General features: G+C 33.6%; 1 protein-coding gene across 1 annotated transcript in view; it reads right to left on the bottom strand.

The window, feature by feature from the left end:
• CFAP47 (cilia and flagella associated protein 47) overlaps nucleotides 1-16,946 on the bottom strand; it is a 440,981-nt gene that overhangs the window by 88,189 nt on the left and 335,846 nt on the right. Inside the window, exons 50-51 of the mRNA XM_003924170.4 lie at nucleotides 9,897-10,025; nucleotides 4,495-4,592 (exon numbers count right to left, since the gene is read on the bottom strand). Coding sequence (XP_003924219.4) covers nucleotides 4,495-4,592; nucleotides 9,897-10,025 — 227 coding nt within the window. The remainder of the gene's footprint in view (nucleotides 1-4,494; nucleotides 4,593-9,896; nucleotides 10,026-16,946) is intronic.

Below are 16,946 nucleotides of genomic sequence, written 5' to 3'. Positions count from 1 at the left end.
ACCACATATGATATTTTCTGATACTTTCTATTATCTTTTATTTTATTTTGTTTCCTGAAAAAAATAATGCTAGTTTACACCCACTCAAGTGTTGACACATACACATTAGACATTTAGATTCTGGTCTAAAGAAGAATAAAATATTGGAATATAGAACTACCTGAGGTCTTATTACATATATAAGTCTTGAAAATAAAATGAAACAAGATCACATTAAACCTATTATTTTCTCTGTAAACTATAACCTATCTAACAGGACCATGCTCTCATGATACAAAAGTGCTAGATCTTAACAGTAGGAAATAAAGATGGTGTCTATGGAGTACTTAAACCACAGCTCCTCTTTGGCATTCTTGCAACATCCATGGCAAATACTGCTAACTGACCACTTCACTCCTATTCAGTAGGTCTGGACACATCCTCAAAATCCTTCAAAGAGCAGCCTTCCAGAAAGCAATTACTGAAAGCTTAGAGCTACCAGTACTGCAGTCTCTTGAAAATCTCTGGAATCTAATTATTTAGGGTCTTAAAAACAGCAAGACTCAATAGAAATAAAGATGTCACTATAGTCAAAAGCTTTAAGTATCTAATTAACTGTACTATATTTCTAGTATGATAGAAACCATCTCAAATGTAACTATAATATAACGAAAATGATTTCAAAGGTTCATTATTGTTTGGATATTATTTTCTTCTAGGTTTAAACAGAAAAAAATCTTAAATGACATATTTAATATAATGAGTAATTTGTATTTTAAATACCCACTTGCCAAAATATTTTCAAAAAATTTAGGCAAGATTGCTTTTCTAAACATCAATATTTCTAAATATCAATATTTCTTGAGGTTGTAAAATTAGATTTTTAAAGTATTTGATATGTTCAGTAAGTTAAAGAGAAGAAACGTTTGTAATCTATCATTTTATAAGATAATCAAAATTCATGTTTATTCTTGAAACAACACTCTTAGGTTATGTACACAATTAGAGAAATGCATAACCATTTTGAGAAAATAACATACAAAATAAAGTATAAAATTATATTTAAAATAAGATTAATTGTTTTGACTGAGTTATGCTGCCACCTCCCATTCCATTTTATTTTATAAAGAACTCTTACTAAATGAGAAATACACAGTCCATTGAATTTCTGTGAATATGCTATCTATAAAAACATTTGAAATACTTGGTGGGTATCTGTTTTGCAAATGGCATATTCCTCCACTTTGATGAGTAGGCTTTTAAAGTTAATTTGTGTTTAGAATTAAACATAAATCAGTTTTGACTGATTTTGTTTGAAATTCAAGTAAAACAGTAATGACTGAACATTACATGATGACTTCTAAAGGTTTCTTTCATCTTCACATGGGCTCTTTTAGGTTTAACAATAAAAAGCATTCTTTCATACAGTATCTAATCCTTTTTCTTGCTTATACTTAGGAATAGTGTAGCAAAAATAATGGCTGTTTAAAGAAATTGCTTCCATTTCTCAGACTCCTTGGTAAGAGCACTAAATTATGCATATTTAATCCCATGAAATACAAGTAAAAATTTTAAAACAGAAAAGACATTCACAAGCTGCTGAAATTTAAAATAATTTTAAAAATTTAACCACGCATGTAGAAGTGGAATATGGTTTTCAAATATATAAAAATAGTTGCAGCAACTGGACCCCTTCCTGACGTCTCACACTAAAATTAACTCCAGATGGATTAAAGACTTAAACATAAGACCTAACACCATAAAAATTCCAGAAGGAAACCTAGGCCAAACCATTCAGGACATAGGCATAGGCAAGTACTTCTTGATTAAAACACCAAAAACATTGACAACAAAAGCCAAAATAGACAACTGGGATCTAATTAAATTCCAGAGCTTCTGTACAGCAAAGAAAACAATAATTAGAGTAAACCAGCAACCAACAGAATGGGAAAAAAATTTTGCAATCTACTCATCTGACAAAGGGCTAATATCCAGAATCCACAAAGAACTAAAACAGATATACAAGAAAAAAAACAAACAAACCCATTCAAAAGTGGGTGAAGGAAATAAACAGATACTTTTCAAAAGAAGACATATATGAGGCCAACAAACATATGAAAAAATGCTCATCATCACTGGTCATTAGAGAAATGCAAATCAAAACCATATTGAGATACCATCTCATGCCAGTTAGAATGGCAATCATTAAAAAATCAGGAGACAACAGATGCTGGAGAGGATGTAGAGAAACAGGAACACTTTTACGCTGTTGGGGGGAGTGTAAATTAGTTCAACCATTGTGGAAAACAGTGTGGCACTTCCTCAAGGACTTAGAAATAGAAATTCCCTATGACCCAGCAATCCCATTACTGGGTATATATCCAAAGGACTATAAATCATTCTATTATAAAGATACATGCACACCTATGTTCATTACAGCACTGTTTACAACAGCAAAGACCTGGAACCAACCCAAATTCCCATTGATGATAGACTGAACAGGGAAAATGTGGTACATATACACCATGTAATACTATGCAGCCATAAAAAATGATGAGTTCATGTCTTTTGCAGGGACGTGGATGAACCTGGAAACCATCATTCTCAACAAACTGAAACAAGAACAGAAAATCAAACACTGTATGTTCTCACTCATAGGCAGGTGTTGAACAATGAGAACACACGGACAAAGGGAAGGGAGTATCACACGCTGGCGTCTGTTGTGGGGGATTGGGGATGGACAGTGGGGGTAGGGAGGTTAGGGAGGGATAACATGGGGAGAAATGCCAGATGTAGGTGACAGGGGGATGGAGGCAGCAAACCACATTGCCATGTATGTACCTATGCAACAATCCTGCATGTTCTTCACACGTACCCCAGAACCTAAAGTGCAATAAAATATATATATATATTGCAAAAACTTTAAAACTTATAGGAAATCAGTACAAACTGAATTAGGATTACATTATAATATACATTGGGAGGGGCAAATGCTTTATGACAAATGAGTAAGAGCCATTATTCAAAAGTATATTACTTATGAAAATAATATATTCCTGAAAGGATATATGCAAATTTCAATTTCATAAATGAAAACATATTTGAAATTTCTCAGAGGCAACCAGTGGTTTTTCATTTTTGTTTTGTTTTGTTTTTTGTTTTTGCTTTTTGCTCAATCTTCTTACATATGCACATTAAGAACCCTGATGGTGTGTGTTTCTCAGCCTATGTGACAGTCTTCACCGTTTAAGTTGGAAAGCTATAAAAATCTCAATTTCTATCATTATTTTCTTGAAGAACTAATAGCTCTTGCTGAAAAATGGCACTTTATACACCATTTAGTGAGAAGATCAAACAATTGGTCATCTATCATTTATTTAAAAATTGTATTTATTTCTGTTTGTTTTGCATGTTTTGTCATGTCTATTCCTATTTTAAGCATATAGTTAATAAGAAAGCCAATTTCTCATTTTCTGAGGGGCTACATCATATACTTTTTTTTCAAAGCCTATTTAATTTTTTTCCCTATGTCCTGATAAAGGGATACATTTTAATGTATATTAAAAAATAACCTTTAAGAAAGGTTTTATACCGCAGTGATAACCAGTTTACAGAAGTAAGATACTTTCATTGAGTGAAATAATCCTGCTGTCATATTAAATAATTTCCCACTTAGGAGATAATACTTTTGCAAACTATGCTTGAGCACATTTCAAAATTTTAATCATTCATCATCTATACCTAAATGGAGATTTACCCTGAAATCAGGTGGGCAAATAATCAATTTGTAACTTAAAGTATTTTAAATCTATTTTTTTTAAACTTTCTATTTATTGGACCCAAAGTTCAAGATTCTAAGTAATCAATTCTATAAAGAAATCTATCCACATATTTAAAAATAAAAATAACTTTTATTATCAATTTAAATATTTGAATATTAACAAATGAGGAAGTTAAATTTAATTAAAACATTATTAATAGCAATATTGTGCACATATTTTATGTAAAACAAGACTCTTAATATTTAACTTTATTAAATAATTTTGGACACAAATTTAGTAACATTTTAGTATTTCACATTAGACAAATTATTCCAAGTATTAATGGAAACCCCAAATGTATGCCAATTGCTTCAAATATGTTTCCAAGTGAAAGGTCTGCTGTAGAAACCAGGAAGAAACAATGCTGAAAGAGTCTAGTAGCATAATCCTGTTTTTATCATCTATTTGTGAACAAGCATGTAGGCTAAAGTTAAGTTTGCTCTAGTAACTCTTGAAACAGAGAGATAGTATGCTAATACATGCAGTCACTATAAGATAACACATAATTAAAGATGTTTTCTGAAAGCATTTAAAGTCCACAGTACTAGATTTTAAAATAAAATTGCTATGATTAATTTACATTAATACCATCATCTGATATGGATGGTTTTAGGGATAGTAAATAATTTACTGTACAACAAAAGGTCTAACTGCTTACAAAATGACAGTCTATGAACATGTAATGGGCACTTACCAAAGCTCTACATTCCATTTCCATAATGGCTATGGGTGGTCCTGGAGTGCCGTGGATCTCAAGATCATAGTAGATTCTTAAATTGCTAAATTTATCATCTGAAAAACAGAACAAAACACAATTATTTAATACAGACTTCAGAATACCATACTTAACATACAAATTTGAGAATCATGAACAGACATCATTTTCAACCCTTTTTTTAAAATGGATTTATTTGTCAAGACAGCTGAAGAAAGGGTGAGAAGCTGTTTTTATCATGGTTAGAGAGGAATGAGAGAAGTTCCATCCTCGCGTGGCCAAGAGAGTATCCTATACAAGCTCCTGGTCCTATACCTTTGCCAGTAACTCATTAAGTTCTTCCCTAAAATGAATTTCAGAATGTTTTAAGTTAATGATTAACGTTTCAAAAAGAAATAATATTTTTTCTTATTGACAAACTATTCATGTATTTATACATAGAAATATCTAAATAAGTCATTACAATTCACAATGTTACATTTCCAGGACCATAAGGATCTAGTAAAAGGAGAAAGTCAGAAAAATCAGATTGTATGTTTCTGAATATGTGGAAAACGACCCTAAGAATTTAGCCCAAGGAAAGTCTGAAAGGGGCATAGACTGTCTTGAGATAATTATTTTTATATCTTGCTTTCCTGAAATTTTAAAAAGCAGAGAATTCTGCCCCTGATAATATCCAAAACCATACTCCCTCACCGTAAAACTGGAACCCTTATCAACCACAAAGGCCCTTCATAAAAAGGTGTTTTACGTCCACCAAATTCAGGGGTTTTTTGTTTGTTCATTTTTTCCTCTCTGTTCAGCTTCCCACTTTGATATTCTTTTGTTTTCCAGTGTTGAACTAGGTCATGGTTTAAGATTGTCCTCCAATTTCAGTAAATTGTATACATATTCATATCAGTATTGTCATATTTAAAAGATTTCAAAAATTGTTATGCTAGATTAACTTATTTAGATAAATCAATAACTTCTTTGGGCCTCAGGTTCCTCATCTATGAAATAAGGAGCCCAAACTAGTGGCAGTCTCAGTGTTTTTCTCTACTAAAAATGTTTTTCATGAGTATATGTTTTGCATTGCATTGTACTGTATTGTATGATACCATATGATATTGAAAAGCATAGTATTGTGTTGTATTGTAGGTCACTGTATGGCATTTCACAGCTTTGTATTGGATTGTATTGCATGACATTGTATTTTTACTGTACTGCACTGTTCTGTACCATATTGTATTGTACTACTTTGCATCCTGTTTCAACATTTTGTTACCTAACACTTTAGGTATCAAAAATACTTACAAAATTGGTAGATCTGAGAACAATTTATATATTTAAAGTAAACAGCTAGTAAGAAGGCGAAAGAGAAAAAATAGTTACAATGAGTAAGACCCAGTTGAGTTTTTACTCCAAATAACTATGAGGAGTTCTTGAGGGCAAATTTATTTTCACATTTTGAACTGACTCCTGTACTTGTTTATTTTTCAGACATCAGTTCATTCCCTTAAAAGCAGAAATGTGCCGAAAATAAGGTTACCAAATTTATACTTATGTGAGATTATTAAGGAAGCTTCTGCTCACATTTGCTCCTTCAATTTTATAAAAGCTCTTTAAGTGCTTTTATGACACTTAAATGTGACTTCTCCCAAAATAAATCAAAGTTCTTAAAATGAAAAGTGTTTTCCCTTCTAGGTAGCTTATGCATATTTTATCTGGGTCTTTCCAGTGTTTTAACCCACACTGAACTCACAGAGAAGATAATTCTGGAAACAGTAGCTATGACTGAGGAGACTGCTTTATGACTATTGGTTAGTGCAAAGATCAGTAGAATGACTGAGGTTATAAGACCAGCGTTCAATCTCAATGTGACCACCATTAGCTTGTGATTTTTGGCAAAGAATCTCAAGAGTCTGCCAATTTGTGGAATGGGGACTTCATTAGTCATGGCTTTCCAGAGGGATGGAACTAGCAGGATGTGTAGAGGAGAGAGAGAAAGAGAGAGATTTTAAGGAATTGGCTCACGCGACTGTAGCGTCTTGGTAAATCCAAAATCTGAAGGATATTGGGGTAGGTCACATTTTATTTTACTAAGTTTTTCAACTAATTAGATGAAGCTCAACCACATTATGGAGGATAATCTGCTTTATTCATAGTCCATTGATTCAAATGTTAATCTCATCCAAAAAACACCTCAGAAACATTAAAAATGAGGTTGACCAAATATCTGGGCCCTGTGGCCCAGCTAAGTTCACATGCGAAATTAACCATAACAGGGACAGTAACACTTTTCATTTATAATTACTGTGACTATCACACGTGCCAGTGTTGTAATTTAACTGATTTAGTTCCTACAGTGCTAAACATGTACAAAGAGTATGAATTTATTGATTAGAATGGGATTGGTGAATGTTTTATTGATGAAAACAACAACAAAATAATAATGATTATTTGTTTTTTAACTCTGAACCTTACACAAATTAAAATATTTTTCTAATTATAAAATCAACACCATTCACTATAGTGATTTTTGAAATTCCTAAATAGTATGAAGATGAAAGTCCTTCATAATTTCATGACCAAATGACAGCTACTTAATATATTTGTAGAACATTACAGGCATAAAATATCAAGAAAGACACAGATATACAGACATATGTACATAAATATATTGGACTATATACAATATCACAATTGATACATTCATATATACATATAAATATACAGATTTATATTATTCAGAAAACATACACTATTAAAATTTTAGTTTCAAGTATTCAATAGAAACATCCTTACATATCATATTTTTTGTATATCTTTGATTATTCTAACAAATTCCTTAGACTGAATCATTGAATTGAAAGACATAAAAAATTCTTAAAAGTTTAAACATTCTCTAAATGTTCTCTTCAAAAAGTGTTTATCAATTTAAATTTCTGTTGTAATGCATGAGATTGCCTCTTTTTATCTGATTCTCATTAAAAATGAGTGTTACCGTTATTTTTCATATTTCCCTATTCAGAAGGTTAAAACATTATGATTGAGGTGTTTTCATTTCTTTGATGAGAGAAAGGCTAGAATATTTCACTAACTGAAAATAAATATACTTCAGAGCAGTCCTTAAAAATGGATCCATGTTATTAATTCTGTCAGAGAGTAAGGGTATGAAAGGAGCTGTTTGAAGAATTAGGGATACCTTTAATATTGTCAGATATACTTCTCCTAGCTTTTAATCTATCTTTCAACCTGCTATAATATGTAGGTTAGTATGTTTATTAGATATCAGTGTTTTTTAGCCTATTAACATAAAATGATACTATTGTGATTTTTTTCAAAGTCTTCTAAACACTTTAATCCTCATGAAGGTCTTCCTTCACGGTTCTTCTGCCCTATATATTAATGAGGATTTAAATTTTAGCATAACACATCTACAGTAATTATCTATTCCTTTGCCTCACCTGCATGATTTCACTGAAAGAGACCCTAAACCATTATGACTCACATTAACATCGTTTTTCTCCTAGTCTCAGGTACATAGATTCAATTGGCAACTGGATATTGGTATGTAAATGTCTTGATGTCACATCAACATCAGGAAGTACAAAACTTTGCTAAGCGTTAAAATCTCCCAAACTTTTTTCTTTCCTTCTGAATTTCTGTCTTACTTTTTTCTATTGACCAAAATACAAACAAACTATTAATATTTTATGGAATCAATACCCTTTCTCTTTATCTTCTAAAAGGACAGTCATCCAATGCTAGTCTCTAAAATATTTCTCATCTTTAGTGGTATTTCTGTATTTCTATCACCACCATAAAAGACCTGGCTGTCTTCACTTTAAACTCAGTTTGCTGTTGCAGTAGTCAAACTGACCCAACTTCTCTTCTCTTTCCAATTCATTTTGAATATTGCCTAAATACCACTCTTTAATCCATGGATTCTGTGATGCTTAATTTCATGTGTCAACTTTGCTGGGCTATAGTGCCCTGCTGTATGAACAAACACCAGTCTAGATGTTCTAGTGAAGCTATATTAGAAATGTGATTGACATTTATGTTAGTATAATTTGAGTAAAGCAGATTATCCTCCACAGAGTAGGCCTCCTCCAATGAGCTGAAGGGCTTAGGTGCAACCACTGATGTTCCTGCAAAGACAGCAATTACTCCTCAAGACTGCAACGTAGAAATGGTGCCTGAGTTTCCAGCCAGCCTGTCCTATCCTAGGAATTTGGACTCAAGGCTGCAACACTGACATTGAATTTTTAGTCTGCTGGCTTGCCTTACAGATTTCTGATTTACCAGCTCCTGCAATGGTGTCAATTCCTTAAAATCTTTCTCTCTCTCAATACACACACACACACACACACCCATCATTTCTGTTTCTGTGAAGAATGCTATCTAATACAACTTTATTCAATAAACATTTATTATTTTGTATAAGATTTAAAATGTCTCCCCAAGTTTGCCCCTGTTGAACCATGTTTCTTTACGAAGGCCTTATGTCCCTGCTACTCACCCATAAAAGAAAAACTCATTCACCCATTTCCAGGAAACCTGCCCCAAGTATTCCAACTCCCTGTCACCTTATTTTCCTTGGAACTTGTACTAAAAAGACATGATGTTTAACAACATTCAAATAAAGCTTTATAATACAGGGGAAAAAACAACACTGTTTAGTTTCTTTGGCATATGAAGAAGATTGCTAGCATCTCTTAGAGTAAGCAACACACATTACATTCATAAAACAATATGCTCATTGACATTTTATTAGAAATTTTCTAAAAAAAAAATAAATTAAAAAAAAAAATTAAAAGGGTCGGGCACGGTGGCTCAAGCCTGTAATCCCAGCACTTTGGGAGGCCGAGGCAGGTGGATCACAAGGTCAAGAGATCGAGACCATCCTGGTCAACATGGTGAAACTCCGTCTCTACTAAAAATACAAAAAATTAGCTGGGCATGGTGGCGCGTGCCTGTAATCCCAGCTAGTCAGGAGGCGGAGGCAGGAGAATTGCCTGAACCCAGGAGGCGGAGGTTGCGGTGAGCCGAGACCGCACCATTGCACTCCAGCCTGGGTAACAAGAGCGAAACACCGTCTCAAAAAAAAAAGAAGAAAGAAATTTTCTGTATGCTTTTGTCTAATGACAGAAAAATATGTAAATTATGAAAGAGTGTGCACCCTTCTAGCTGAAGTATTTTGACTATTGACATTAACAGCAGTGGAACTCCAGAATGTATGCTACACAGAGTTAATACTGAAATAATAAAATTCTGACAGGCATATACAACACAAATTTGGATATATATTAGGCATGTAACCTATTTCATGCAAAAGTGAATGATGCTTTGGATTTATCCAAATTGATAATGAAACTCTGTCATAATAAATTTACCTGGGTCTCCAGACTCAGAAGTGCTAGATTTTTCTGTTATTGAATCAGAAAAGGAGGGTGTTTCATCTGGATCTGCATCGTCATCACAATCATCACATTTTCTTCTTATAAAAGAAAATGTAATTGTACCTACAACACATAAATACAAGATGCCAGATTCATTAGGAATTAGTTTTATAAAACAAAAGGTAAGCTTCAGATATTAAAGTTACTCTAGTTTAAAACATATAAACATAAAGCAAAAATTAATTCTAGATATCAGTATTAGAATTAAACCTGATACAGAATATTTTAAGGAAAAGCTCAAGGGAAGGATTTAAGGAAATGTCAAAATCTCCATTAAAATGGTAATTTTTCAACAGCTTTTCTGAGATAATTTTAAAAAGTGGAAAATAATATAAATACATCAACTGTGAGAATACTTATTGGCCTTGGACAACTGTTCTTATTTTCTTCCTAAGTCATTTTAATGCTCTATTTATTACCCCATTAAAAATAATATTTATTTTATTTTATATAACATCCCACTATCCCAAGCATGAACTTTCTTGAAAATATTTAATATATAAAACGTTAAACAGTTCGTTACAAAAGTTATTAGTGAGGCCAGCGTGGTGGCTGATGCCTGTAATCCCAGCACTTTGGGAAGTTAAGGCAGGCAGATTGCTTGAGGTCAGAAATTCGAGACCAGCCCAGCCAACATGGTGAAACCCCATCTCTACTAAAAATAAAAAAAGTAGCCAGGAGTGGTAGCGCACATCCGTAATCCCAGCTACTTGGGAGGCTCAGGCAGGAGAATCACCTGAACCTGGCTGGCAGAGGTTGCAATGAGCTGAGATCACAACATTGAACTCCAGCCTGGGTGTCAGAGCAAGGCTCCATCTCAAAAACAAAACAAAACAAAAAAACCAACACTTATTAGTGTCAAAAACAGTTATTCTCTGCCTGGAATTTCTGTTATACTAAAATTGACCTATACAAGTTGATATTAATTTTTAAATTAAAGTTTATATTCTTAGGGAATTGATTCAGAAATTAGTCCTGATCTCTAAATACCAGCTTGAAAATTTTGCACATAAGACTATGTGTTTCTAGCCATGCATCATAATCAAATAGCTTACAGCAATGCCTACTACTGTGTAGTTGAAATATGGTAGTATCCATACTATATTAATTGTACAGACAAGTAGACTCATTAATTGTAAAGACAAGTAGAACTTAAACATCAATATTTTCTCAGTTTTCACGTGAGAGTAGTGAACACTTCCTGATTTTTTTTTAAATAAATTCTATTTTGTTTTGGAGTGTGGTCTCCTTAGAGAGCTTGAAGTAAAATCATCTTGAAATAAGATATACTAATGTGTGCATGTTAAACCCACTTGAAATGAAACACATATGTAAAGCAATTAGCCAAAAGCACAGAGCCATTACTCAACAAATGACATCTTTATTTAATGTTCTTATTATTCCTGGTTAGAGATGGTCCTAAAGAGTAAGATACTATTGGTCATACCACTCTTGAAGAAGACAGATATCTAAAAGAAAAAAATGGCTACTTTGGAAAACAAATCATATTTTAACTTGTTTTTGGGGGGAGGTGAGAAATACAGGTGCTTCATGTGTTGACGAGCAATACAGATGTTTCATGTGTTTCATATTTTTACAGGCAGTTAGATAGGTGATCAAAAGTCCTGAAAGTTGTAACTTTAGATGTGTCCTATCCAATATGATAGCGATTAGTCACATGTGACTACTGAGCAATTAAAATATTGGTAATCCTAATTAAGATGTGCTGTGTGAAATATACACTATATTCCACAGACTGTGTAAAAAAGAATGCAAAATGTACTACTAATTTTATATTAATTATGTTTTAAAATTATACATTTGGATATACAGAACTATTTTTAAATTCATTTCATGTTTCTTTTTTCATATCATTTCATATTAATCACGCTTTGAAATTATACATTTGGATATACAAAACTATTTGTAAATTCATTTCTTTTTTATATGATTACAATATTTAAAATTACATAAATGGTTATGTTTTATTTGTATTGTATAGTGTTGTTATAGACAAACCATTTTCAGCACCTGCATGTTGTACCCACACAAATATTTTTATTATAGTTAATCCACTGGCCTGAAACAATCTCAGTAATTCATTGTGTGAAGATAATTAAACATACATTTCCCAAGCGGACTCTCTTTCAATGTTGAAACCTCAGTTTTCAACTCAACTGTGATTCATGTAATTATTTTACAATAGAATAGAATAGAGCTACAACTGTCCAATCAAACCTTCTGCAATGATAGGTATTTTATATATTTGTGTTACCCAGTATGGGAGTCACTAGCTTCATATAGCTAATGTAATATTATTCGGTTTCAATTGATTGAAATTGAAATAGTCACTTGCTTCTAGTATATTGGCAGCATAGACATTAAACCAAAAACACATTCCATGTAGTGAAGAAAGTATTCTTTCATACAATTTTTGTTTCAGTTCTATTTCTAGCTGCGCATATAATAGAGAATATGTATATGTTTGTGTTTCTTGAGTCACAATGTAAAATCAGTATTTTTTTATTCTAGATCTTAAAGAAAAATGTTTGAAATCCACTTCTTTTTAAAAATGCATTGTCCTCAGGTACATATATGTCCTTACTGTCCAATGCAGTGACAGAAAGCCACAGCAACAGGCCATAAATTCCTCCAGGCACAGATCATGTCTTTTATGGGCTTTGAATACTTCTAAGACAGCATTTACTCATCATCAATAGAACATTTGCTGGGGTTTTTTTCCCCCCACTTTAAAAGACAAAGGATAGAGACTTGACAAGACAATGTGACATCCTATATTCACCATCAGCTTCATTTTTCCATTACTGGATCATTTTTATGTTAACATGGAATATAACTGCTATTTCTATTTTTTAATTGTACTTTAGGTTCTGGGATACGTGTGCAGATCAGGCAGGATTGTTGCATAGGTATACACATGGCAATGTGGTTTGCTGCCTCCATGCCCCTGTCACCTACATCTGGCATTTCTCCCCATGTTATCCCTCCCTAACCTCTCCACCCCCTACCCCACTATCCATCCCTTGGCCCCACCCAACAGACCCCAGTGTGTGATGCTCCCCTCCCTGTGTCCATGTGTTCTCATCGTTCAACACCTGCCTACAAGTGAGAATATGTGGTGTTTGATTTTCTGTTCTTGTGTCAGTTTGCTGAGAATGATTGTTTCCAGATTCATCCATGTCCCTACAAAGGACATGAACTCCTCATCGTTTTTTATGGCTGCATAGTATATCATGCTGTATATGTGCCACATTCCTTGTCCAGTCTATTGTCGATGGGCATTTGGGTTGGTTCCAGGTCTTTGCTATTGTAAACAGTGCCATAATGAACATATGTGTGCGTGTGTCTTTATAATGGAATGATTTATAATCCTTTGGGTATATACCCAGTAATGGGATTGCTGGGTCAAATGGAATTTCAATTTCTAAGTCCTTGAGGAAGCGCCACACTGTCTTCCACAATGGTTGAACTAATTTACACTCCCACCAGCAGTGTGAAAGTGTTCGTATTTCTCCACATCCTCTCCAGCATCTGTTGTCTCCAGATTTTTTAATGATCACCATTCTAACTGGTATGAGGTGGTATCTCAACGTGGTTTTGATTTGCATTTTTCTCTAATAATCAGTGATGATGAGCATTTTTTCATATGTTTGTTGGCCTCATATATGACTTCTTTTGAAAAGTGTCTGTTCATATCCTTCTCCCACTTTTGGATGAGTTTTTTTTTTTTTTTCTTGTAAATTTGTTTTAGTTCTTTGTAGATTCTGGATATTAGCCCTTTGTCAGATGGGTAGATTGCAAAAATGTTTTCCCATTATGTTGGTTGCTGATTCACTCTAATGATTGTTTCTTTTGCTGTACAGAAGCTCTGGAGTTTAATTAGGCCCCATTATTAAACTAAATGTGAGTAATTTACTGTACATATCCACGATTTTAAATAATTTCTCTACAGTAGCAAAGCAAACTAAATCAGATTAAGAATATACTATAAGAGATTATATCCAAAGAAGCCACAGAAGAGTTCTCACTACAGTCCTCTTGTTGTCCCACAGTCATGGAACTCTGGGAAGTATTCTTTCTCTGTATTGCTGCCTATAGACGATTTCTCCTCGAACTCCCTCAACATTCTAGACTTCTTTGTAAAGCATGACATTAGATTATACTGCCTGCTATTATCCTTGGGTAGTCATGTACTAGATTCAAGATCAACATTCTATATTTAATTTAATGATTTTAAACATGGTGTATTATTGTTTCTTCTCAATTACTTCTGGACATTAATCTGGTTGTTCAACTTTCACATAAATCTGAGAAACAATTCTTTCTAACAGGTATGTAGATACATATTTGTATATTTATTTTTTATGTTTATGTACACACACACACATACTAATATTATTCTAGGCTTAGTTCTAAAATCTGGATGGAATGTGCAACATAAATTAATGAAATGACTCAAAACATACCTGACACTGTCCTAAGAAAATCTGTAAATAACACAAGATTGTCATACTACTTAAATTTTTAGGAAGCATTAAAGGTAGAGAGAAAAAGTTGTAGTTTAATATTTAAAGCTAAAATAACACATACTAAAATTTACTAAAAATATAAGAATATAACCAGGCACGGTGGCTCAAGCCTGTAATCCCAGCACTTTGGGAGGCCGAGGCGGGTGGATCACAAGGACGAGAGATTGAGACCATCCTGGTCAACATGGTGAAACCCCGTCTCTACTAAAAATACAAAAAATTAGCTGGGCATGGTGGCGCGTGCCTGTAATCCCAGCTACTCAGGAGGCTGAGGCAGGAGAATTGCGTGAACCCAGGAGGCGGAGGTTGTGGTGAGCCGAGATCGTGCCATTGCACTCCAGCCTGGGTAACAAGAGCGAAACTCTGTCTCAAAAAAAAAAAAAAAAGAATATAGATTCAAATTATCTATACATCCCTCCAAAAATAAAAAACAAATTCTTTCATATGGGTAATTCTTAGCACCTTTGGTAACATTCACATTAGATAAAAATGTTGAGTATGTACCTATGCGACAATCCTGCATGATCTACACATGTACCCCAGAATCTAAAGTACAATATTTAAAAAATGCTGAGTGACAGCCTTGATCTCAACCACTGGCAGTGAGAGTAAAAACAGGTTTTTGGAGAGTTATTTTGCAACATCCACAAACTTGAAAGTGCATATCCCCTTTCACGTATCACTTTTTTTTTTTAACCTTTAAATAACTTGTGTATTAAATATTATCCCCACAGGTAAACTAGCACAGTCAGTGAAAAGTTATATACAAAGATGCTGCTGAAATATTATTCATAAATGCAGAACAACAGAGATTTGATTTCCCTCTTTGCATGCATGACTAGTGACACGAATTAAGATATATATGTTTTATGCTATGAATTTTATCAAAATAATGATTATAAGAGATTATGAATTGCACACCAAAAAAATTGGATACCTTTAGATTAAATAGAAAACATCTTAGAAACACACAATCTACTAAAACTGTGTCTTGAAGAAATAGAAGATCTGTACAGATACAAAACTGTGAGGATATTAAATCAGTAATAAAAACTTTCCAAAAACGTAAAGCCCAGGACCAGATGTATTTACTGTTGAATTCTACCAAACGTTTAAAGAGGGATTAACATCAGTCTTTATCAAACACCTCCAAAACTTTGAAGAGGAAAAAATGCTTACTAACTCATTCTAGAAGGCTAGCATTGCCCTGATACCAAAACCAGACAAAGACACTAGAAGGAAAGAAAACTAGAAAACTAAAGTCCAGTACCTCTTATGAACATTCATGCAGAAATCCTCAACAAAACACAGGCATACTGAATTCAGCAACATATTAAAAGGATTATACACCATGATCAAATGAAATTCCTTTCCAGAATAAATGAATGAACGGTCATTCAACATACAAAAATAAATCAATTTAACATACCACAGTAATAGAATATAGGAACACACACACACACACACACACACACACACACACGGATCTCACTTCATGCATAGAAAACTTTTGACAAAATTCAGGGCAGGTGTGGTAGTTCATGCCTATAGTCCCAGCATTTTGGGAGGACAAGGTGGGTGGAGAGCTTAAACCCAGGAGTTCAAGACCAGTCTGAGCAACATGGTGAAATCCCTGTTCCTATAAAAAGTAAAAAAAAAAACTAGCCTAGGGTGGGGCCACCTATAGTCCCAGCTACTCATGAGAATCACTTGAGCCTGGGAGGTGGCGGTTAGAGTGAGTCGCCATGGTGCCACTGCAATCCAGCCTGAGGACAGTGAGTCCCTGTGGAAGGAAGGAAGGGAGGGAGGGAGGGAGGGAACAAACAGGGAAGGAAGGAAGGAAGGACTTGACAGAATTCAATAAACTAGGAATAGAAGGAAACATCCAAAACATGATAATGGCCATGTACAGTAAACTCATACATAACATCATATGCAAGGAGTAAGACAGAAAGCTCTTCCTATAAGATCAGAAACAGGACAAGGATGCCTGCTTTTTTTTCCACCTCTATCCAATATAGTACTGGGTGTTCTAGGCAAAGGAGTTACGAAAGAAAAGTAATAGAGACAGCCAAATTAGAAAGAAAAACATATTTTTTTCTTTTTATATGACATACTATATACAGAAAACCTTAAGGATTCAACATAAAAATTTGTTAGAGCATTTAGCAAATGTTCATGAACAAAATTAACATGCAAAATCAGTCACATTTTTATATACTAGCAATGAACAATTTGAGTAGGAAATTAAGAAAACAATTCAGTCAGATAAAGACAATATTTGGATAAACCTACATATGTCACACAATATGCTTGGCTTAAATAATAAGGAAATCTAATCGGTATTTCAAATACTATCAAATATAGATGCCCCACAATTTCCAATGAGGCTTATGTCCCTGTAAACTGATCGTAAACTGAAAATATCTTAAGT

Source organism: Saimiri boliviensis, chromosome X, assembly GCF_048565385.1.
Source record: "Saimiri boliviensis isolate mSaiBol1 chromosome X, mSaiBol1.pri, whole genome shotgun sequence".
In the NCBI taxonomy this organism is placed as follows: domain Eukaryota; kingdom Metazoa; phylum Chordata; class Mammalia; order Primates; family Cebidae; genus Saimiri; species Saimiri boliviensis.
Note: the sequence above shows the minus strand (reverse complement) of the source record. Positions and strands in the feature narration are given on the sequence as shown.